Genomic DNA, 23,560 nt, shown 5'->3' with positions numbered 1-23,560 from the left:
CAGGACTCAGGTCTGCTGCATCTCTGATCACGCGCAGAATACAAATGCACTTCCTGGAACAAGGTGAGGAGCTAAGCCGGCAGGATTTTCAGTGTTTCGGCTGTAAGTGCTGCTAGTTTGTAAATCATGATCCCGAGCAGTGAGCCAGTCTTTAACAGCTCCTGAGACGTGACAGCAGGATTAACAGGACAAACGTGTCCGGTTCAGTCAACACTCAGAAAGGATTCTTCACCCTCAATAAACTAATGTGAGTGAAATGTAACAGAAATCATTAATTATTTGACCGGATTCAATCAAATGCAACATTTTACACTTATGTAACCATGTAATTAAATGATAAAGTCGCATTGAGGACAGATTTATTAGTGAATATGAAGCAGTCCTGCTGGAGTGTGGTTCATCCTGTTTGGCACTGAAATGTTTCTGAACAAACATTTGATGCTGAACTCGTGTCTCAATCCAGCTCCTCAAATTAAATATCGTTGTAATTTCCATTTAATTTAATGCAAATTTTTTACTACACCATAGCTGGAGGGTTTGTGCATTTTACACTAATTACTTTGTTTTTACATGTGTTATGAAAGACACCATCATTTTGCTTCCACACTATATGAGGCTTTTTGACCTTAGCACCACCCAGCAACATTAAAATGCTACATACAGGTTAAGACGTGAATAATTTAAAAGCCCAATCTTTGATCCAAATGTAAACCAAAGGTCATCCCTGCCTACCATCAAAAATTTAAAACAGAGAAGTGGAACATGCGCTCACTGCTGAAGTGACTCTGAGGCGATGAAGCTCCACAGCCCTCGGCAACAGCTCAGGTGTTTCCACATTACGATGCTCTTGTTTCTCCTCGTAGAAGTAAAGTTCCCGATCGCAGCAGGACAACAACGCCCCGTCTCTTAACCCGAAGCTGCTGGGACGGCTGCAGCGCTTCCAGTTAATCCTGTGCATATTTTATGATATTAATGCTACATCCCATCCATTCATTTATTTATTTCAACATTTACGGTGCTGATGGATCCTTGGATCGACTTTTAGTGACATTGCTGTTCAAAACGAGTGTGCACCGATCGTCTGTGAGAGGAAGCTGATGGAGCAGAGGGGAAGTACTCCTGTGATGCAGAGGTCAGACATTCACACTTGCTGCTTTTCCTCAGACAGTCACGGCAGCGAAGCTTCTGCAGGATTTACACGAGTCTTTACACAGTAGCATCCTGCTCATCTCATTTCATGAAGACAGAGCTGTATGTGAGGCACTTTGTAACTGATAAATAATAATTCATCCAGCACGGTTTTTATACCACCATCATCATATCAGCAGTCTTCAGCAAATGTTCTCTAAATGCTAAATATTTTTTCCTCTGTTTCTAATCTTCAGTGAAGGATGATAATTATCTCTGGCCCTAAATTAGCCAGCAGCCTAATTACCATGTGCCATCCAAAACAAAGCTGCCCGTGGATGCACATTTGCAAACAGTGTTGTCTCTGAATCTGAGACAACATCACTTTCTGTATTTGTATGTATTGGCTGTCAGTCGAGGTGCAGTAAACAGGACACAGAAACTCTGCTGCCTCCATCTCTTTGTATTTGCCTCACACGCCACATTAAAGGGGAACGATGGCAGCGCTTTGAGGGCAGCTTACAGCAGCGTTACGTGGACAGACGGAGGACACGTCATGAAAAGAGCCCAAAGGCAGCGTCCTCGTGTATCGAGGAACACGTGAGTTACACGGACTGCTGTTTTTGAGCCCCCGCGACCAGCAAAGATGCCAAATATCTATGAACCATTTGATTTACACCAGCCTCTTTAAATGAGCTTGACCTTTGACCTTTTGATATTAATGAGTTAGTTATTCGAGTATTTGGGGTGTTTGAGCCTGAGTTACAGTCAGCAGTGGTTTTAATGAGCTACACAGAGCTTTGCTGCTCTGGTATAAAATGACCCTCAGCTCACAGTGTTTGACCTCAGGAAGCAGTTTTCTCGTGACGTTTAGAACCTCGCTCCCAGGCCGGACTGACTTTTACACCATGTTCACTTTGTAAGCGATGAGGACTATTAGACGAAGAAAAATGACAGGAGATGCTTTAAAAAGGTATTTTGTGATCGACAGGTCGCTGCCGTACGGGGGCGCTGTTCCTTGGTTTCAGGTCCACTGGTTTCAAACAGCAAACTGGCAACAGTCAAAGCTCCTAACCAGTGAGTGACCATCTTCTGTATACAGTCTGTGGTTCCAGGAAGACTTTTTTGATAATAAGCTGGGAAAATGCAAACATGAGTCAGGCTAGCATGGTGATGGAGCAGGCCTGTTAGCGTGCATTTGGAAGATCGACTAGAACTTCTGAGGAGGCATTCCAGTTTACCCAGTATGTCATTGTTCTGGAACCACACTGCAGTCATTGCAGTTTTGTGCTCCACGCTGACAGGATGTGTTTGTTATCACACTTATTCTTTGGCTTTTTCACAGATCTGTTCGGCGGACGCTGAAATGACCCCAGCTCAGTGCTGAGTAAAGGTGCTTAAGAGCTGAATAATTGGGTTTGAAAATGAGCCTCCGTGGAGCTCGTGTGCACTTCACGTGTGAAAGCAATTCAATTCGATTCCAATTATGCCACATCTTTGCCATTTAGCTTCTACGGCCTCTCACGCGCCAACCTGTGTCACAACATAACAGTTTATATATTTTCAACGTAAACGCATAAAAGATTCACGTACAGAGGAATCTCGAGGCCATTACAGCTCGTGGGCTGTGTTGTAACATCTGAGCGACACAGCTCACAAAGCGCTGCTTTTTGGAGAGCAGAACAGAGGCGAGCGTGTGCGCGTGCTGACTCAATAACATCAAGTGTCGCCCGGGGCAGCGGCTGCTGAGGGAAGTGCTTACGCAACCACAGCGTTCAACACGGACGGTAGGTAAGTAAGAAGGAAGATTTGTTGTCATTGTTAATAGTTAACATGCCCCTCCCCCCACTGTACTACATCGTGCTTAATATTGTATGAAATGATGAGAAGTTGCTTTCCTTTGATTCTTTGATGTTTTGGTAGCTAAATATCTGGCAGATGTCCCTGTTAGCAGCTGGGTGAGGCAGTCAGTGACATCAGAGCTCTGACCTGTTGGACTAATTAAAGTAAGAATTTGGAAAGAAACCTGACATGATGAGGGAGCATCTCCTGGACCAGTGTGAACTCTCAGTGATGCTCTGGTTACTGAAACATGCAAAATCACATTCACACCATTAAAAACCAAGAACAAACTGGAACCAGAGATATTAAAGGACTTTTTACTGCACTTCTCCATCAGCATCATCACATCGTCAGTCGGTGCTTCATGTTTCAGTAACATTTATGGAACTGAAATCATGGAATAATTTGCAGATTAGAGAGGAGCCTTCCACTTTTAAATCACGTCATAAAACCCACTTCATTCTTTGGCTTTTAACCACAGGGACACTTAGTTTCTCTTGTAATTAAATTAGTGATTTAATTAATTATTTTACTTTTTCTTTTATTTGGATTTTATTTACATATTATGTAATTTTATTATATAGTTCCAATGTACAGCACTTTGTGTCAGCTGTGGATGTTTTATAAATAAAGGTGATGATGATTTTCATAAAACTAAATATTTTAACACATGTATGTGCATATGTAATGTAGTGTACACATTAATGTGGTGGAAACAAACCGGTCGGTGGTTTAATAACATCAAGCACGTTACAGGAGACAAAACCCATTTCTATAAAGGACATAAACCAGCATGAACACACAGGGAAAGATGAAAATAAATAATAATAAATGTTCCACCTCAGCTCTCCAACATTTTTAAGCAGCAGCTTTAAAAGCCTCACTGACATCCAGCAGCTGTGACCTGAATGTTGAGGTAATTTACACCTTAAAGGTTAAAATAAATCTTGATTTTTAAACATTAATAGTTCAAACCTGCTCCTGTTGAGACACCGGAGTGACTGACGGTTTAACCGGATCTGAGGCTGCCCTGCTGGGATTCGTGAACTGCTCCTTTATCGTTCTGCTCCTCGCCGCTTCAGAGCCGGGCAACCAATCACTGACGAGAAGGCGGGGAGAGAGAGGGGAGAGAGAGCGGTGGGTGGGTGGGGGGGGGGCTGCTGGTGGTGGTGGTGTTTCAGCACCGCGGACAGCTCCTGCCTCTGGTCTCTGGGCTGCAGGGAGAAACAGCTGGACGAGACTACACACCGCTTCACTTCGATCCACAGACCGCGCCGAGCCCGCCCCACGCGATCCACGCGAGAACAGGCTGTCCGTGTTTCTCCTCCTTCTCCTCCGTGCTGACTGCTGTGTTCTGTGGCCTCGCAGAGGACTCCAGCCTCGGTTAACTGCAGCGCCTCTGCGCCTTCCGTCCGCTGGCTCCTCTTCCTGTTGTTGGCGGCCACGGTGTTGTGGGGTTTTCGGGGAGGGCGGGGCGGAGGAGCAAAGTTCACTTCTTCTTTGCTCTGATTATTTTTGGTGTCGTGCACCTGCGTGTGACATGTGCGTGTGCACGCCGCCGCTCGCTGCCCGGGTTTGTCTGCAGGCTCGGGAGCGCATGTTCCTCCGGGATGCAGAAGTTGTGTAGTTCCTTTCGCGCTCTGCTGTGAGACAGGTGAGCTGCATCTGCAACGTTGGCTGGGATCCTCGCAGCAGAGTGCCACGGACTCGCTCGTTTCACGTGGACAAACGTCAGAGAGCACGATGAGGAGCCTCTGTGACTTTTTAAATTGCACCTAAGAGAGAGAGAGAGGCGGGGGTGGGGTGGGGGTCCCTGTTAGTGCCCCGGCACTGCTGCAGGAACACAGCTTTGTTTCTTTAGCTGCTTAAACCGCTGGGATCGCGCGTGACAGTGGACACTGTGCCGCTCACCTCTTTACCCCTAACCTGAAAACAGAGCCCGACACGCGGGGAACGAAATGAAGAAGTTCCGGAAGGTGCTGGACGGCCTGACCACCTCCTCCCCGGGAGCCACTGTGGGCTCTCCGTCGTGCGGCAGCGCGGCCGGGACTCCCACGGCGGCTCCAACTCCGAAGGAGATCGACGTCCAGGAGACGCTGGTGTCGGAAAACTTCCAGCTGTGTAAGGTGGGTTGATGGAGGCGCTTATTTAGGCTACACCCGAGTGAACACGTGACCTGCGAGGTGCTACAGGCGGGCAGGTGCAGGCGGCTCTGGGCTTTGGGGTGCGGGTGAAAGTTGAATCTGCTGCTGGCTGTCAGAGGTTCAGCACCGCGGACAGCTCCTGCTCTCAGCGGCCTCCGAGTCTATCCGAGAACCGTTCGTGTGTTTGTGTGTGCGCGTGCTTGTTCTCGTGTGTGCAGCACTGTGTCGGGCCGCAGTAAGTTGTGCACATGTGCACCAGGGAGCTGAGAGAAAGTGGGTGAGCAGCGGCGTCCACGCTGCGTGGAGTGGGAGCGATGACATAACCGGTGAGCCTCGCTCTCATAAAGGAGTTCGAGCCAGAGGAAGGAGGCTGCAGTGCTGCTCAGTGAGGAGGGGGAGAATGAGGGAGGGGTGCTGAATGGGGGTATTTATAGCTTCCTCTGCCGCCCGTCGCAGCTCTGGTCCTGGATCCATTCTGCTGATGCAGTGAGGACTCTCGGGTTTACAGGGACGGCTCTGAATGGCTGTGAATAATTCATTGAGAATCTGAGAGAAAAGGCTTGTTTAGAGGAGTGTGTTATTATTAGGCAGAGTAACACTGCTGTGTGTGTGTGTGTGTGTGTGTGTGTGTGTGTGTGTGTGTGTGTGTGTGTGTGTGTGTGTGTGTGTGTGTGTGTTGGGCAGGTGGGGGGGGGGGGGGCTTGATTCAGGTTGGAAGGATGCGGCAGAGCAGCCTATAGCAGGCAGCAGAAAATGCTGGAAAAGAGCAGCAGGATGGCCGGCCCGTGCAGGAAGCTGCTCCTCCCCTGTGAGCGGCTGTGATGCTTCTATTGACTGAACTTCTCAGGAGGAAGCACTGAATGTACAAACATGCCTTCAAGCACACGTTTGTCCTGAGTTTGTGTCAGAGGAGGTTGCATGTCATGGTTAGTGTGTCAGGTAGTTGTCGTGCTGCAGACAGGGCTCGGGTGTGATTAATTACAACATGCACCGATGACAGAGCTTTATGTTGTATGAAGGCTGGACTTTGATGGGTGGAAGAATGAGTTTTCAAAGCCTGTCATCCTGCGCCAGATGTGCACATTAGGAGTGGGAGAACCATGAATGACTGTTAGCAAACCTGTGTACGCTGAACACAGCAGAAGCTGCTTGTTCGCTTTAGCTTCAGCATCAAATTCACAGATTCTGAGGGATAAACAAGGAAAACGAACACGTTTCATCTGTCGTATTATCATTTCCTGAATTCAATGACTCGTCCTCATCAGGGCAAACAAATCGTCTTCTCCTGGCAGGAACCAAATTTGTTTTTGATTAGTTAATGAACGTCACTGGGGGTCGACCACAAGCTGAGAGCTAATGGTGGTCCTGATGAGGTTACACCCACCAATGTTTCAGAGACGCTGCTGCTGTGAGACTCAGATCACTTCACTGCAAATGCAGTAATTTCACTCAGCAATAAAACTGGTAACACACACATGTTCATTATCACTTATTGAACTGTAGACATCAGAGAGACAGCTGACAGGAAAAGCCTGGTACTGGGTCCATGTCTGTGGGTCTGCTGGAGTGATGGAACTCCATTCTTCCAGTAAATATTCCCTCTTCTGGTGATTTTATATTCATCCTGCTGATCTTCCAGAAGTTTCGGTTTGGCTAAAAAACCTGCAAATCCCAGAGAAGAGCATTCATATCATTTCATGCTTATGGGGCTTCCTACCAGGACAGAGATGTTCCATGAAAGGGTCACGGTGAAGACTCACAACACCTCACAGCCACAGTAGCAAGGTGCCGTCCAAACCATAGCAGGGCCACCTGTAGTGTGGAGCAAGGTTTGTGTTTTCCTTTTATTCATCACCTGTCAATCTATGACAGTTACCTATATTTTCATTCATTACTCTAAATGCTGTAGATAGGATCAACATTCTCTGACGTAATTCTGTGGGCTGCGTGTGGGAGTGTTTGGCTAACTTCTCAAAGTTAGTCATGACTTCTGTCCTCGCTCTGCAGTGTGGGAAGAAGCAACAGTGCAGATTTTATTAGACAGTGTTTTGGTGTGTTTGTAGTTTGTACAGGAATGCACTCCAGACCAATTAGAGCGCTGCTGAAACAAGTCTTCAGTGAAATCTTACTCAGACTGAAGGAGAAAACGAGGAAAACGCGAGGCGCAGGTGGATCTGAGGCTCGTCGAGTCCACAGATTGATTTTGGTTAAGAGCAAAATGAGTTCATTTTGTGTTCGAGGAGGAACGAGGAGACAGAGAGCGCGAGAGGGCAAGGCTCTGGGCAGATTCACAGGCTGAGCAACACCATAATAATGCATTCAGATATACATCATATCATTTAAAAACGTTTCCCACCTCACAACTGAAATCTCTTTACATTTCATTTGTATTGAGAATGCCGGGGTCGTGCTTAACGCAGTTTTTTTTCTCAGAGCACGCTGACAGAAGTCTGCTTGGACTCGACCAACATGGTCTACAAACTGGCTGTGAGATTTGTCAGAGCACAGAGAGCTCCGTTATTATGATAGGTACATAACGGCTTTCTTTCAAACTCATAATTAGAAGTTGCTGCACACAGCAAGAAGAAACCGAAACAACAGAATAGAAATATCAGCAACCCAAACACGGACCGGACAAAAGGTTAAAATGGTCTTTTACTACTTAACTAAATGCACAGGAGCAACACACGGCCTAAAAGAAGCTTTAAAAGTGGTTCATAAAGAGCAGGAAGTCAATGACAGGCTGACAGTGAGAGGTCATGAAGGAACGAGCCAATCGTCTGACAGCTGGGCTGCAAATAAGCAAACGATCGCTCGGAGCGAGGCTTTACCTACGTGTAAAAACCCTCGTCTGGAGTTCGGAGGACCGAGATGCTGCTGGTTAAAAACAGCGCTCAGCTCCAGCAGCTGATCCCCGCACTGCCTCGTGTGCACGTCACCAGCTGCTGGTGGGGAAATGAAGCAGTTTGCTGGACATGTTCCACAACAGAGCAGCATCGTTTCAGCACCGTGCACACTGTATGGAATCACTGTGGCACGCCAGGTGCATCCCTTCATGCCTCATCTCACCTGTGTAATCCAGCACTCATCATCTCAGTCTGTTTCCAGGAATGTGGCCGTAATTTCACTCGTCCTGAAAAGTCTCAGGAGGTTAAAGAGGTGCAGCACATTGGAAAGAGATGGAGCGTAAAGCTTGTACTGTAATTGCCCTTTTGAAGACTCTCGAGGAAGCCAGGCCCTGAAAGGACAATTCAGCTTTGTCTACAGGTAAAATTAGCTGTAAAGAGAGGAAGCAAATCAACATAATTGGAGCTGATAATTTTATTATGTTTGTGTCTGTTCATGAGTGGCCAAAAATCCGTTAAAACTGTGCCGTAAACACAGCACAGCCCACACTTAGTTTATTAAAAAATGTAGTAGACAGCTTGTATTTTTCAAAAATAGAAGCTCTTCACGGTGGAAAATCACTAACATGCAAATTTTTATTGCCAGCGTCTGTTTTAAAAGCTGTCATTTGCATTCTGTGAAGGCTTTACCTAAAGTCACTTCATTCGCATCGCACGTGCTGCTTCTGTTTTACCCCATCACCTCTCCAAACTGCAGCACCGACTCTTGAATTTTAATCACTGAGAAGTGGTGGGTTTATAGTCATCAAGTCCAAGTTTCTGCCATGGAGAGCATGAGTCTAATCCTTTTAGTTCGATTTCTGAAGACTGTGATACGTGTGGGCTAATGCTAAAACAGAAAAACTCTGAGAGTCGAGCCCATGCTTGAATGGATTTGTGTGGATGCAGAGTTGGTCCTAGGCTGGACCGCGAACACGCGGCAGCATTTATGATGCAACATGTGCAAAATGAGCTGCTTCAGAACAGCCGAGTAGAGTGGTAGAAACATCTGCAGGAAAACCACCATAACTAACACACATTTATAATCGATCACATTTAGGAAGCAACATGAAATAAAATTCACTCAAATGTTTTCATTTTTCCTTCCAGACTGAAGATATAATCACGCAGGAAAACACAGATCAAGTATTTTGTACCTTTGTTGGTCTTGGTTGGTTAATGGCTTCGTTTTTAATGTGCAGCCTGCTAGCATGTGCACTGCCAGGACATCGTGACCCCATGTCATCCTCTTTAATCTGAACAGCAAACGTACGACAGGCTGTGCAATTTTATTTCAAATTTCCAAATGACATTTAAAACAGCCACAAAGGCTCCATTTCTCCTCCTGTGCAGTGGAGGGCCGGGTCCGAGGGTTTGCAGCTGAGCTCCATCAGCAGCTTGGTTTGAATATTGTCCAGATGTTCACGTCCCGCAGGGTCTGAAAGTGTCCTCTGACTTCTGCAGTTGTACCCATGGCCGATCAAAATCTTTGTATTACCCTGTGAAATATCTCAACGTGCACTTGATGGGCTGTCTGTTCATACTTCATGGTTAACGGGATGAGTCATGCTTGCTCTTGTGTCGCTGCGAGGCTGAAATATAAAATGTCAGGAGAAAAATGAATCGTAGTGTTTCCTTCACTCTGTCAGCACCGTCATCAATCCTTTCAGAAGTCGTGGACCGTGACCTTCCCATGACCCCAGCCTCTGTATTTACAGATAACGATGGTATGCTAACGTGCAGGATTTAGTTTGCTGGCAGTGGGACTTTCCAGCTTCAGCTTCAGTGAGTTTTGTGCCAAAGCTTGTCTTTGTCTCGTTCGCACAGCTGGATGTTTCTACCTGCTAATTAAAGACGGGCCATTTTTACAGGGAAGTGTGTTTCAGAGCCTCGGCTTCACTCATCTGAACTTCAGTTGGAGAGTAAATGCTAAAATCCCAACAAACCATTAGCAAAATGGTTTTGATGTAAATCCTCGGGGAACCAGAGTCAGTACGAGTATTTCACAGAAGAAAAGCTTCAGAGGTCAGGCGTTTCCAGCCCTCCGTCTCATTTCTTAGACAACATAATATGTGGGCTTGTAAAGATGACATCACTTCACTCCCTCACCAGCGACCCTGCGAGCTCTCCATGGGTGTGATGACTCAGTGGGTTGGCTTCCAGCTAGTCTCACATTACCATGTGTCGGCTGCCTGTCAGAAGCCACAGTGTGGGATCAATTAGGGAGGAGTTGATGTCAGGCAGAGACCAGATAGGTGGAGGAGATGTTCTGTAAACTGTACACACATGTAAAGAAGCACAGTGTGTGTGTGTGTGTGTGTGTGTGCGCGTGTGTGTGTGTGTGTGTGTGTGTGTGTGTGTGTGTGTGTGTGTGTGTGTGTGTGTGTGTGTGTGTGTGTGTGTGCACTCGGGCTCAGTTAATGAGTTTATTTATCCTGAATTACATGAAAGCAATTATTAGTCTTATGAAGGAGAATCAGGTTAGAGGATTAGCTGTCGGTGAAGTGTGCCGAAGCTCGAAGCTGTGGATCTGTCTGTGTTTGAGACAGGAAAAGAGGACCGGCCTCCTCTTGGCTCTGTGTGGGCTTTCCACGCCCGCTCGGCGACAGCAGCCTGCCTCACCTCACGCTGTGCAAATATAATCCAGTGAGCTGTTCAAACAGCCTTTGTTTCACTCAGTTTCCATCTTTCCTGCTTCTGTCTGAGTGACCTGTGCTTCTTACTGCGAGCATTAGCTTTTCATATAGACAAATCTTTACCGTTAAAGCATTACAATCGCCCTCGATTTTCAGGCCCCGCCCTTTCCTGGACGGCCCCATCCACCATATGTTCTTATCAGTTTTGTCATATTATAACTGCTCATGTTTACGAGGCCACGTTGTGTAAGGGGAAGAATCACTGCTGACTCACAGCATCAGTCTCGTCGTTCATAAAGGCTCTTCAGAATCTGCGATCTGTCTAATGAGCAACAGCAGAGCTGCCTGCTGCTCTTCCTCCTCCTGAAACTTCTGTCCATCCTGTGGCTGCCTGCAGATAAACATCAGCAGTGCACATTTATTGGCCTCTCTATACACACTACTGTTTGATTCTCCACACAATGAAATCACTGCAACGCCTTAAAACCAACACCAGGTTCGTTCCTCGCCTCTCTGAGTGGGCAGTACATCCCTCTGCTCTTAAGAGCCACGCTCTCAAGCACCGTGCGGTCCTCATCTAACTGGTGTTTAGAAGTATGTGACTGAAGAAGCCAGAGTTTAAATCATCATTATTAGTGCTCCTCCACAAAGAAATCCATAATTTGGTGCATCTGGCGAGACAGACATCATAATCAAAAGCTGCAGATGGATGCAGTTTTAACGTGTGAAGGAGCATCATGTCACATTATCAGTCATGAAATATGATTATTTTGGCCACTTCTACATTTCCCATGAAGCCCGAGGCCCCGTGCCGACGCCATGGCTGATTCATTAACTGCTGGGATTAAAATGTTAAACCCTGTGCATGGTACAGCCACACATACTGCACGCTGACCCCCACAACATGAAGCTGCAGTCAGCAATCACAGCCATGCGAACACGCGTGAGCAGATAGCATTACTTTACACACGCGCGGAATAAATCACAGATTTGAGCTGTCAGCCACTTTCATCTGAACTGATATGTGCCTAAGTCGAAGGGGTCAGTGCTAAACGCTGCCAGATATCAGAGAGCCGTAAGCTGCTGTCAGCACACTGCTTGCTTGTAAGGAAGTAAATACTTGTATGAAGCTCTACAGTCATCAGACAGACATCCCAGCTGTCGTCGGGGTCAAAGGCCCGGACAGGTCACCACACTGACACTCTCAGAAGGACGACGATCACACCCACAGATGATTTAGAATCACCTAACGCATGTGTTCGTACCAAGAGAGGAGCCCCCCCCACACACACACACACACACACTAGGAAGGTTAAAATGATAGAAACCCTTCTGTCACAGCAGCAACTGCATCAATAATAGAACAAACACAGAGAGGAAATAAGAAGAAGACAAAGACACAGGAAGACATCCAGAGCACGAAGCATCAGGACAAACCTCTGAGAGTACACAGTTCATGAAAAGATTTAAAACACCAGCCCGACCCTCACAGGGAGGCTGACGTTACATAATGCAGGAGCCGAGTTAGGAAAGCAAAGATGGTTCCACGTGGATCTGTGTGGGTATGTGCACATGCCCCCCACACAAATGATTCAGATTCAGATATATAAAGACACACAGACAAAGGCAAACATATAAGCACCCCCCCCCCCCCCCTCGCACACTGACGCCTGCTCTTCACCGTCAGCAGGTCCTTCATTCATTTTCATATTCCTGAGCTCTCACTCAGCATCCTCGCCCTGTGCACCGAGCTCTGCGCGTGCAGACAGTGGATAGAGGAAGTGCTTATTAGATCAGCTTCGCTCTAAGTGACGAATGAAAGTCCCCTCATTGTTTGGCTTTTCAGCATGATGCAGAATCACACTCTGAAATCCTTCAATCACTTTGTTCACGGAAAACAGAGCCTGCAGGAGACGCTGGATATGAAAAGCTGGTCATGCCACAGTTTTCTGTTTTTGGTGCAAAGCAGTGATTCTCGCGCTGGATCCTGTCAGTGAGCTGACGTCCTCAGCTGGCACATTTGGAGGTAGTGGTTATCGCTGCTGTGAAACGGATCTGTTTCTCACTCTTTATGTGCCATTACGTCATGTCTGCTCGATGCTTTTCACAGCAAACAGAAGGAATGTGCTCAGGTGCAGAATCGGATCTGGCTTCAGAAGCTCTGAAAGCTGCTATGACCTGATATCTGTTCAGTGATGTGGAACCAAAGAGATGCAGCTGTGTTAAGATACATTTCTCTATTTTTAGAATATTACTGTATATTCGATATTCTGTGCAACTATTTTTAATTCAAAGACTAAAAATAAGAATTCATATCTCAGAGTTGAGGAAGCACTGATGTGTCGATCACAGGCAGGACTCTCTGGGTTCAGGTGTGTTTTGTAACGACTGTCTTTTTCATGCTTGTTTCCCACATACAGCCCCCCCCCCCCAGCTCAGCCTTTATTTTCAGCCGACAGGATCAAAGGAATTTCAGAGCACGCTGGAAATATCTCGCTGGTGGGGAAGCCCACGTGGATCCGTGTTTGTTTGATGGTCTCTCTGACGCTGTAAAGTAAATTGGTGCGGAAGACTGTGACACGTTCCTCTGCACTGCTGTCTGTCATGGTGACATTAGCCGGAGGGGACAGGTGCTACAACACCTGGGTGATGCACGTGAACTAATTGTATGTACAAGGGCAGCACACGGGACGAGCTGTATGTGCAAGGAGTTCGTAACCTTTGCAGTCAGACATGCTTCTAACTGTGCTTCCAGCAGCTGCTAATTTCACATCCTTTCCTGTTGGTTTGTTTAATGAGGTGTTTATTAAAAGCTCTGAAATCTCTGGCTTGATTATAAAGCAGATATGCTTCAACCAGGCCAGTTATGTAATTCAGGATTGATTCGGCCTTATGGATTTGCATACAGTGTTGCCACGGGAGCGCTGAAATACTCCAATTTGAATTTTAAATCACAGCTGAGTGTGGGCTTCATTGATCTCGAGTCATTTCCTGTGACGTGCAGGCCTTCAGTTCAGTTCTTTTTCCTAATAACAGCTGCTGCGCTCCATTTTAAATCAATATAAACATCTGCATAAAACACGGCTTCTTACTAAAAGCTTCAAAACTTTTGATCTTGAAGTTTCAAGCAAAGTCAAACTAATTTGGGCAGAAACATCGATAAAAGATTCTGCGCACGGAGAGGCCATTCACTGTTAATGCCAGTTTTTTAATTACAGAGCAGCGTTTGGTTTTTAAGATCAAGGTTTCAGCGTGTAGCAACAGCATCTTTGTTGTGTTTACCAAACAAAACCAGCCAAGATATAATAACCTGTAATTATGAAATCTTTCTCAGGCACAACAGGACTCGTGTGTCCCGATTACTGCGGCCACATGACACGTTTGCCTGCTCGTACATTCAGTTCTAACATGGTTGCAGTCGGTCCTTTGACCTGTGAAAAACAAGAAGCTAGTCTATCATGTCATAAAATTAAAGAAGAAAATCCCTCAAAGAATCAAATATTAAAAGAAACTGTTTCTCTGCAGTAGATGAGACGACTGAATCTCACCACAGTTTCACGTAACAGGAACGAAACAGTAAAGTTTACCTCGGCTTCATTCTTCATTCTAACCTATAAGATCAGTTTGACAACCTGAACCACGAGAATCATGTGATTCGAAGACAACGCTGCTTCATTAAAGTGTGGCGCCGCCATCCTTCACGCTTTCTGTCACTTCTGCAGCCGGTCCGTCCCGTTATCTCGTCCCCAGAAACACTTCAGCTGTGTTCAGTGTGCGTTTGCAGCATTTTTCTGTTTTCTGTTTGCGCTGTGTTTGACCTCTCAGGGCCACCGTAGATTACGCCTTTGAGTTGTTTGGCTATCTCAGAAAGTGCCCCACAAGAGAGAAAAAGACATTTTTTAATAAAAAAAAGGTACTTTTAAGTTTTTTCATCGCAAAAATAGACCAGAGACCAGATCAGCCATGAACTAAGCTAGCTTACAAACGAGTCTGAGGCCAGTTAGCACAGAGTTTAACAGAAAACTGAGACTCCGCCCATTTTTTGTTTACTAAAAATGGGAGGAGTCTAACATACCTATGTGACTCCAGCCAATAGATATTTAAGCAAACTAATGTAATCAGAGTAATTTACTAAGCTAACACTGAACATTTCAATGATTAAATTAAAACTGAAAATTTTGGACAGTGAATAAAAACTTTATTCAACCTCAGATGTGACAACAGAAACACAGAGACGTGACCTCCTGTGTGCACGGTGCTTCTCTTATCACTTCTCTTTCTTCTGCCTTCCTCTGCTGCCTGCTCACATACTACTCTCTCTATGTATTATTCACCACTTGTCAGAGCTCTCGCCTCAAACTGCACATCACAAGTGGCCTCTCCATCACTTCCTCCATTTACTCGTGAGCCGTGTGCAAAGCTCCCCATGCGATTTCCTTGTGTCAATAAATGTATCCAAGCACCATCACAATCAGGGTGTAGCGTCTGGTTAATGCATGACTCATTAGTCGGGTCCTCGGTGATGCTGCCGTGCTGCTTAATGAACTGATGAAGCAGTGAGTTTTTAAAGTTAGAGAAACGATGGGGCAGCGCTCCACATGGCGCCCTGTGACGCTGATGTGTCTAAAGCAGAGTGGCAGATATGAGCACATGCACACTTTCTGTGCTGGTTGTTAGGAACTGCTCGGGTTTGTTGATTCTGCTATTTTTATGTCCTAACTCCATTTTCCGGAGGTCATTTGTCAGACGACGCGTGAACAAAATAGTCGTACATTCGGCTGTGAAATCTGAATTTATGTACCTTATACCCCGAGTCTCCAAAAATAATAACTTTGTTCAGGGACTGAAAACATTTTGCTGCTGTTGGTGTCTCAGCACACACGATCCCCGCGAGCGCTGCGGTCAGTGCTGCGCAGGCCACACACAGCGTGTCCATGTTAATCACACCACTTGTTTACTTTTCACTCAGCTGCTTGTGACATTTATGATAATTAGCTTGAGCTGATGTAATGCAATATTGAGCTGATGATGGTTATCAATAACAAGGTCGGTGCTGGCTTAAACTGAGAAGCTAGCTAGCTTTTGTACCTTAGTGGTTGCTAATGACTGAGAAGCAGAGGAGAGCTGACGTGTTACTCTTATTTATCTCGTGCACACTGAGCTCCACAAAATTAGCAGCGTAGCGCCTTTATGTTGTAGTCACATGTAGATCGGAAACATCCCGTGCTGCTTCTCTGTGTTGATCCGTATTTGGAGACATAGCTGCTCAATGCACAATTGGCTGGCAGTGTTGGGTGCTGCTTGCTATTTATAGAAACAGGGGTCTAGACCAGCTCTGCAGCTGAACGCTGTGTGGAGAAAGAGGCTCGTGGGTGGCATGAGGTGGTATTAGTCTCGGGGGTGGGGGGTGTATGCGTGCAGAGGGTGATGCGATTGAACATCACGCTAGCGTGCATAAAGGTTGTGTTTGTGTGGACATCAGAGAGAGCGGAGCGGGGAGGAGGGTGGATGGAGACAGGAGTTGATGTAATGTCGCCTCTGGCAGCCATAACACAGATGTACTGCAGGTGGTCCTCAGATACTCGCTGCTCGCTGCGTGCACACATGCATGTGTTCGCCTACATCCACAGCATGAGCATGCTTGTAATAATTAGGGTTTGTTTACTCTCTCTTCTTAATTTAACTGGTGTGTGTTTGACTCACAGACTGCAGACGTAAATAGGTGTGTGCTGCACGTCACTGTAGGATTACCTAATGCAGCTGTGGCCTTCAGAGTTTTGAACTAAGGGTTTTCCTGGAGTCAGATACTCGGGGTAGTGGGCGGGGCCTCAGTGGATCGGGGTAGTTCCTGAGATTCGAGCTGATGCTTGATTGGACTGGGATCTGGGGACTTTGGAGGCTGTGTCGTTGCCTCGGGCTTTTTGTCATGCTTCTCGAGCCGTTACTGAGGATTTTTCTGTGGAGTGGCATGGCACATTGTCCCACTGGAGGAAGCTTTCATGGGGGAAGTTCTTAGTGTGCAACAGTGCTGTGTCAAAGCAAACGGGACACGAATGATCTGAGGCTTCCCAGCAGAATTGTACCGTAACAGGACTGCCACTGGAGAGGCGCCATGACCATAGCTGAGATTTTAAGCATTGAAACAGCACTGACAGGATCGTCTACAGCTCTACAGGAGGGTGAACATATGTCAGTGTCGTATTGTTCTGAAGGCGTCACTCGTAGAACGACTGGCTGGCTAAGGCTTGGTGTTAAACTTGACCTTACAGGGAGGTAAAAGAAAATCATTTAACCTCGACGTCAAGAGGATAAACTATTCATGCAATAAAAAGCTTTAACAAACATCTCTGACTAATTAAGGGCATGGGACAGCTGAGCTGGAGCTCCTGATGTTAGCAGCCTGTGCAGAGAATTACAATCTCCAAGCCGTTGTTTTTCAAAGTAGCTTAAGTCATTGAACATGCGTGTGAGAGTGCTGCTGCTGGAGTTTATGGTGCATATCCGAGTGTCACGGCTCAGTGCCTTCAGAAGCATCAGCAGCCCTGTTATTTCAGAGTTACGCACACACTCAGCAGTACATGTGGTAGCTGTTATTAAAGAGGGACTTAAATAATGGAAAAATGTATTTAGTGGGAACGTTTGTATAGAAATGAGCACAGGCTCAGGTACCTGTGAGAGCTTTCATGTCAACAGTTATCGGGTTTTAAGTGATGACATATGAGCCCTGCTTCTGGGCCCAAACTACTGTGTTTATTAAGACTTGTGTTTTTAACATGTTTTGTATCTTGTTCTATTTAATCTGAACAACAACAACAACAACAAAAAAAACAGTCAGTGATCCCTGTCGGCCTCTCTCGGTTTTTACCACCACTGTTCATATTAAAGCTCAGATTTTAACCCTTGCGATGTAACTCCAGCCCCTGCAGCAGTATATTAATGACTAACCTCGTATTGTGGATGGATTATCTCAGTTGTTCTCCTGACTGAAGTTTGGTCCGTTTACAGCATCCTGCCATGCGATTGCATTTGTGCCTAACCATCAGGAACCCTCACGTTAACTTATCGTGTGGAAAAAAGTTAGCGTTCATCCTCCAGCTTCACTGTGTTTATGCTATGCTAACATAGCTGTGTCGCTAGCAGTCACGTAGCACATAATTATATACCAGCTAGCCCAACTTCAGTAACCCTACAAACATCACTGCTGTTTAGTTTTCTGTCTTCATTTATGTTGGAAGTGATAGCAGAGCTGTACGTTTGAATTGTTTCAGAAATCTCTCAGTCAGAACATGCTATATCATGTTTAGCTAACTAGCGAGCTAACTTCCTGCTAACTTCTAACTCTGTTAAACTTAATAAATCCTGTTTTCATGGATGCCTGGATGTTAAACTTAATTGTTACACCTGGTAAAGCAGCAACGCTGATGATTTTATTAAAGGTGAAAGAATTTAGACAGTTTGTAACTCTCAGTGATGCTGCAGTGTTCGTTTGACTTTGGGACCTGAAGCGGAGTTTGGGCCCAGGCACGGCTAATGACGTCAGACTTAAAGACGGGTTAGGGATAGACCGTGAAGCATGAAGTAATGAAAACTCATTATATTAATCATCATCCCCAGTGAGTGTTTCTGCACTGCATAAAACAGGTGGCAGAATCATTAGAAATACAAAGGTCGTCAGCTGCTGCGTGCTGTGATCTGAACACTAAACTGTGGAACTGTCCTTTATTTTTTAAACGTCATTCAGAGCAAATGAAATGAAACTGCTGATTCACAAAACGTCTGTTTAGATCAAAAGCTTATTGTTTCTTACTCGCAGGCTGGACGCGGCGTGGAACCCGACCCTGCTTGTGTGACGGATAGCGACCTTAGGATACGTCTCACAAACACACACAAACACACACAAACACACACTCCCTCTCTGGTTGGTGAGCGTTGGTTCTCATCACGCTCTGCTGAGTCTGGCAACAATGGCTGCCAAAACCCACACTGTGGATTTAGAACTGGAAGTGTATCATTCAGCAAGTTTCCTTCAGAGTTTTGCAAATGAAATGTATTTTGTAACAGCCACACATTCTCTGACAAACAATGCATCCTGTGTTTTTGCGTGTGTTAATTCCACAGTGTGTGCTGAGAGGCTTTCACTGTGACTCACTTTGAGGAGTTTAGAGGTAAACACTTTACAGGATGCAGCTTGGTCTGTGTGTGTTGCACCGGTTTGTCTGAACTGGAGGAAATCAGCCCAACAACTTTCTCATTCAAAGCTAAAAATAAGAAACTATTTTATATTCTGTATCATCCTGTAATATTACTTTCTAATACTGCAGTTTTCCCATAAACATGTTTTCAGTCAGCTCTGGTGATGTCCACAGCTTTGCATCCCCCCACAGCAGATTACTGTAAGTGAGCCACTGCTGGGAAATTTAACATGACTTACAGCAGACAGCTGCAGAGCATGCACTGCATCTCAGAGTGGGAGAGACAGCCATGTTTTGCCAAGTCAGGCTTTTGTATTTGACTGTGAGTCAAGTTCAATTTCCTTCAGTTCATAATCCATTTACAGCATGAATAAGAGGTCCTGCATCCTCGCTCATTACTTACTGTAAAGCCTCTGTGTTTCATCAGCATGTGAGTGTTAAACATAGATAGATAGACAGACAGATAGACAGACAGCAGTACTTTTGCACTTTTACACTCACCTGTTGTCTAAAACTGTATATTTTCTGTTTTTCTGAAGCGTCTCTGTAAACCTCAGAGATGGCTGTGTGGGAAAATCCCAGCAGATCAACACTCTGTAATAGTCTGCTGGCAGCACCATGTTCAAAGTCACTTAAATCCCATTTGGTCCTCACTCTGATGCTCAGTTCGAGCCGCGTCTACACGCAGCCCTGCGTATTCTTCGCTGCTGCCCTCACCGTCGGTCATTTTAAAGCTTAACCTCAGTCACAGAAAACAGAAGCACTGCAGTCACAAGTGTTTGTGTGTTATTACTGGGTTCAGTTAATGAACAGCACAGCAGCAGGCACACAAATGATTGTCATCATTCACAAAATGTGTTCACATAAAATATGTGCTCACGTTAAAATGTGGTAAAAATGAAAACGATTGAGTCCTTTTGGTGTCATTAGTCATGTTTAAGAGTTCAGTGTTGTAGAGTGTGACCTCATTCAAAGTGAGACTAAACGTGTTGAAGCTGAAACCACACCTCTGCAGCTGGAGTCACGCTGAAACGAAGCATTTCCTGCTTCCTGTTTGACATCACTGTTATAAATCAAGATGATCTGTGTGTTTCTTTGCAGACGGTGCGTCATGGTTTCCCTTACCAGCCCACCGCTTTGGCCTTTGACCCCGTGCAGAAGATCCTGGCCATCGGTTCGAGATCTGGTGGAGTACGAATGTATCCTTTACTTCCTGTTCACTCGCCCCGCCCACACACACAGCAATGACCTCTGATCACACACAGAACACAGACTTAATGTATTTACTGTAAATACTTTACTGCTGCCACAGAAGCAGGCGGCTCCCACTGTGTTATGTCTCTCCTCCTGTACAAACCGAGCAGGGGCCTCCGCAGCTCCGACCTTTGACCTCCCCCTCCGGTTCTGTTTCCTCTTTCTATCCTGTCATTTCGTGTCACTCACTTGTCTGGTTGCAGACTCACCCTGCAACAGTCTCCTGGGTCACAGGGATGGTGGAGGACGAGTAACTGCAGCACAGGTACGATGTTACACCCTCGTTAACACCAAGCGTCCTCCTCCAGCAGAGGCACCAAACACGGACGCTGCAGCAGCCACGCAGACATCCCGCCGGGGTGATGTGCGAGTGGGCCGAGTGGTTTCTGTGCTGAAAGAAAGCGTAAAAGCTCCAGAGTGTCAGAGGTGGACGTGACGCTGTGTGAATATGTGTCTATTTGACAAAGCTAACGGCTGAACCAAATACTTCATCTCTGCTATGAATCCGTTCTTCCAGCCGATCAATATCCCAGCATTTTCCTTTTTAATATGTTCTTCATTCCATAATTATTTCTTTGTATTAGATTTGATTTAAATATTAAAGCGTTACCGTCCCGCAATCATAAAAATAGATTTATCCAATCAGATTTTTTAAAACTTTACCTCTAGGAAGAGAAAATGCAGCAGCTGGCTCAGTAATTGCTACAGACTTCACATTCAGGAGGAACAGAGCTCTGTGTGTGCTTGTTATGGATGGATGACAGATTACATCCAGGACCTGAACCCAGGTTCTTCTAGCACACGTCGTGCTACCTTCACAAATACATTTGAAATTAAGTATGAAAAATGATCTTGTGAAATCCAAGAAAACACCACCAGATATTTCTGTGGATTTCAGCCTTGGCGCAGGTGTGCAGTCTCCTTCAGCGCTTACTCATAAAGTGATGGGCGGATTAATCAATTACGGTTTGATTTATCCCTAAAATCGTATCCCCGGGCCCCGCTGAAGCCCGGAGCTGCTTGTTTGCAGAGCTGGATCTTCTCTCAGGTGACTGCGGTGCCTTCACCTCTGGGCTTTCTCTGATGCAGATACCTGTGTTCTCAGACACCTGAGGGGTCCATGTCTCTGGTTTTCGGTTTGTTGCAGATTGGGACGCGCTGTAGCTTTGATTTAATCTGCTTGTCATCTTTGATCAAACTGAGCTGAGAAGCTTTAAACCTGGTTCAGGTGAGATCAGGTTTAGATGAGTTAGCCATTAGTCCCCACTGCTGTGTCCTACACCCGACAGTAGAGCTCGGCTGGGCTTGCAGCTGCATGGAAGCCCTTGAGTGACTTAGCATTTGTATTGACATGCTGCACACACCTCCCTCGGCTCCCGAGCGACCCGTCACAGACTCTCTGGCTCTCTCTCGGTCTCACTCCTCGATTTTGCCCTTTCTCAATCTGCCTCGCCTGCTGTCGTCTTCTGTCTCGTGGACCTTCCCCCGTTTCTGCTTTTATTTATTCACTTTACCCTTCATCTGTCCTTCACAGCCTGTCTCAGTGTCCGTCCTCTTCCTCCCGAGGCTTTGAACATTCACCTGCCATCTTCTGTAACGCTCTCCTTTTGTTTCTCCTCTAGTTTCCTCTCATTTAGCTGTTTTACTACGGCTGGTTGAAATGTATGTAGAAATGTATGCTTGGTTAAAGCGATCACAGTTAATGTTCACATGACACTGTTGACTGCAGGACTGTGGGTTTGTGGGCCGTCTGTGGGAAGTCGGTTTCCCAGCGTGTGGTCTGCCTCTGTACATCCTGAACAGTGATCAATACGTTGGAGTCCCAGTGGAATCTGTTTGCTTTGTTTTCATCCTGAATCTTTGTTTTTTATACCTAAGTGGGCAACTTCATGCATATTTACTTAAGTCTTGGAGCTGCTCTTCATCACCAACCTAACAAACAGTTAATGTGATCTTATTTTATTACAGCAGCTCTGTTTCTTTATGCTGGTTTACCTGATTCCCGGGCTTCAGTGTTTGGGGCGAGTGTGCTTACGTACACTCAGAGCAGATTTGGGAAGCTGGCTCAAAGCAGCGCTGTGGATTCGGTGGGTTGAGGAGTTGCTGCGATAGCTGAGATGACTTTCAGTGGCTTAGAAATAGCAGGAATAGAAGTTGTGAGAGAAGCATGAAGGTAGAGACGGATAGAGGTGGCACACTGTGGAGAACAAAGGCAACTTCAGTTACGTTATTAAGGATGGTGATAAAAGTACACAAGAACAGATATTTAAGTCGCAGCTCTCTGCTGACATTTACATCTTTACCAGCTACAAACAAAGATGATCCTCACAGCTGCTCTGTGCTGGAGCTCACTGTGACTACGTTTTATAACCAGACTGAAGCAAAAATCTGCTCCATGAAAACAAACGTTGATTCTTTGATAAACAGAATCAGCAGGAGGAACACGGAGAAAGTCCCAGTGTGTCAAATCAAGCAGCTTATTAACACAGACGCTACAGCTCAGGTCAAAACACAGACCGGACCGTTTTAAGCTAACGCTATGTTGTCTGGGGTTTAGCTTTGAGCCTGACTTCATCAGCTCGAGGTGTTTGGAGCTGCTCTCTGTGGGCAGAAGAACGCCGTCTGCAATAACGCCACCACTCATTCACCTATAAGTATGTCAAAGATGGCTCCGCCCCTCCCTGAGCCCGGCTATGCTGGAGGTTTCTTCCTGTTGAAAGGGAGTTTTTCCTTCCCACTGTCACCAAGTGCTTACTCACAGAGGGTCGTTTGATTGTTGGCCTTTCTCTGTATTGTTGTAGGGTTTCTACTTTACAGAATAAAGCACCTGGAGGGGACCGCTGCGCTGTACAGACTGAATTGAAAAGCTAAGTTGGAAAACACGTTGAGGTTGTTCGTGTCGTAGCTTAACTTTATGTTTACCTTCATTTATTGTTTCAGATTCAGGTGTTTTTCCTCCTTTTCATGAATGATGATCATTTAAATTGTTTTTGGGTCACACGTGACACTGAGACCGTCTTACATCACTGCACATGAACGTAGAATGTGAGAGCAAATACACAGAGGTGTTTGAACACATCTCAGCATGACTTCATTATCAAAAAGATAAACAAACTGAACCCTGTCCTCACCTGTAGCCGCTCCAACTCACATCATCCTGGAAGAATTACTCTGCAGTCACGTAACCACGCTGTGGGTGTTTTGCGTAGTAGACTGTCAACATACTGTCGTTGTGCTTTTTGTATTCCCCCAGTGACAAATTGCCTCCTACGTGTAATCATGATTTAACAGCGACTGGAAGAAACCCTCCTCCCCTTCCATCGCCAAGAAACTCTGAAGCTGCGCGAGCGTTTCGGTGTGGACAGCTGTGTTATTCATGTCTTTATGTCACGTATTTAACATCAATGGCTGAGTCAGTCACAGCAGGACCGGTCCCGCTCTGATGAATAGTGCATAGCAACAATGTCATCGGGGTTGGC

The 23,560-nt window shown here is 45.9% G+C and overlaps 1 protein-coding gene across 13 annotated transcripts in view; it reads left to right on the top strand.

The window, feature by feature from the left end:
- The first annotated feature begins 4,149 nt into the window (after positions 1-4,149).
- stxbp5l (syntaxin binding protein 5L) overlaps positions 4,150-23,560 on the top strand; it is a 128,678-nt gene continuing 109,267 nt past the window's right edge. For 4 of the 13 annotated variants that reach the window (XM_026145592.1, XM_026145593.1, XM_026145595.1 and 1 more), the window contains exons 1-2: positions 4,150-5,096; positions 19,929-20,026. In XM_026145592.1, coding sequence (XP_026001377.1) covers positions 4,929-5,096; positions 19,929-20,026 — 266 coding nt within the window. In that variant the 5' untranslated portion in view covers positions 4,150-4,928. The remainder of the gene's footprint in view (positions 5,097-19,928; positions 20,027-23,560) is intronic. The other 9 variants (XM_026145602.1, XM_026145603.1, XM_026145594.1 and 6 more) reach the window with 8 other exon arrangements.

Source organism: Astatotilapia calliptera, chromosome 16, assembly GCF_900246225.1.
Source record: "Astatotilapia calliptera chromosome 16, fAstCal1.2, whole genome shotgun sequence".
NCBI classification, from domain to species: Eukaryota; Metazoa; Chordata; class Actinopteri; order Cichliformes; family Cichlidae; genus Astatotilapia; species Astatotilapia calliptera.
This window is presented reverse-complemented; position numbering and strand designations above follow the sequence as displayed.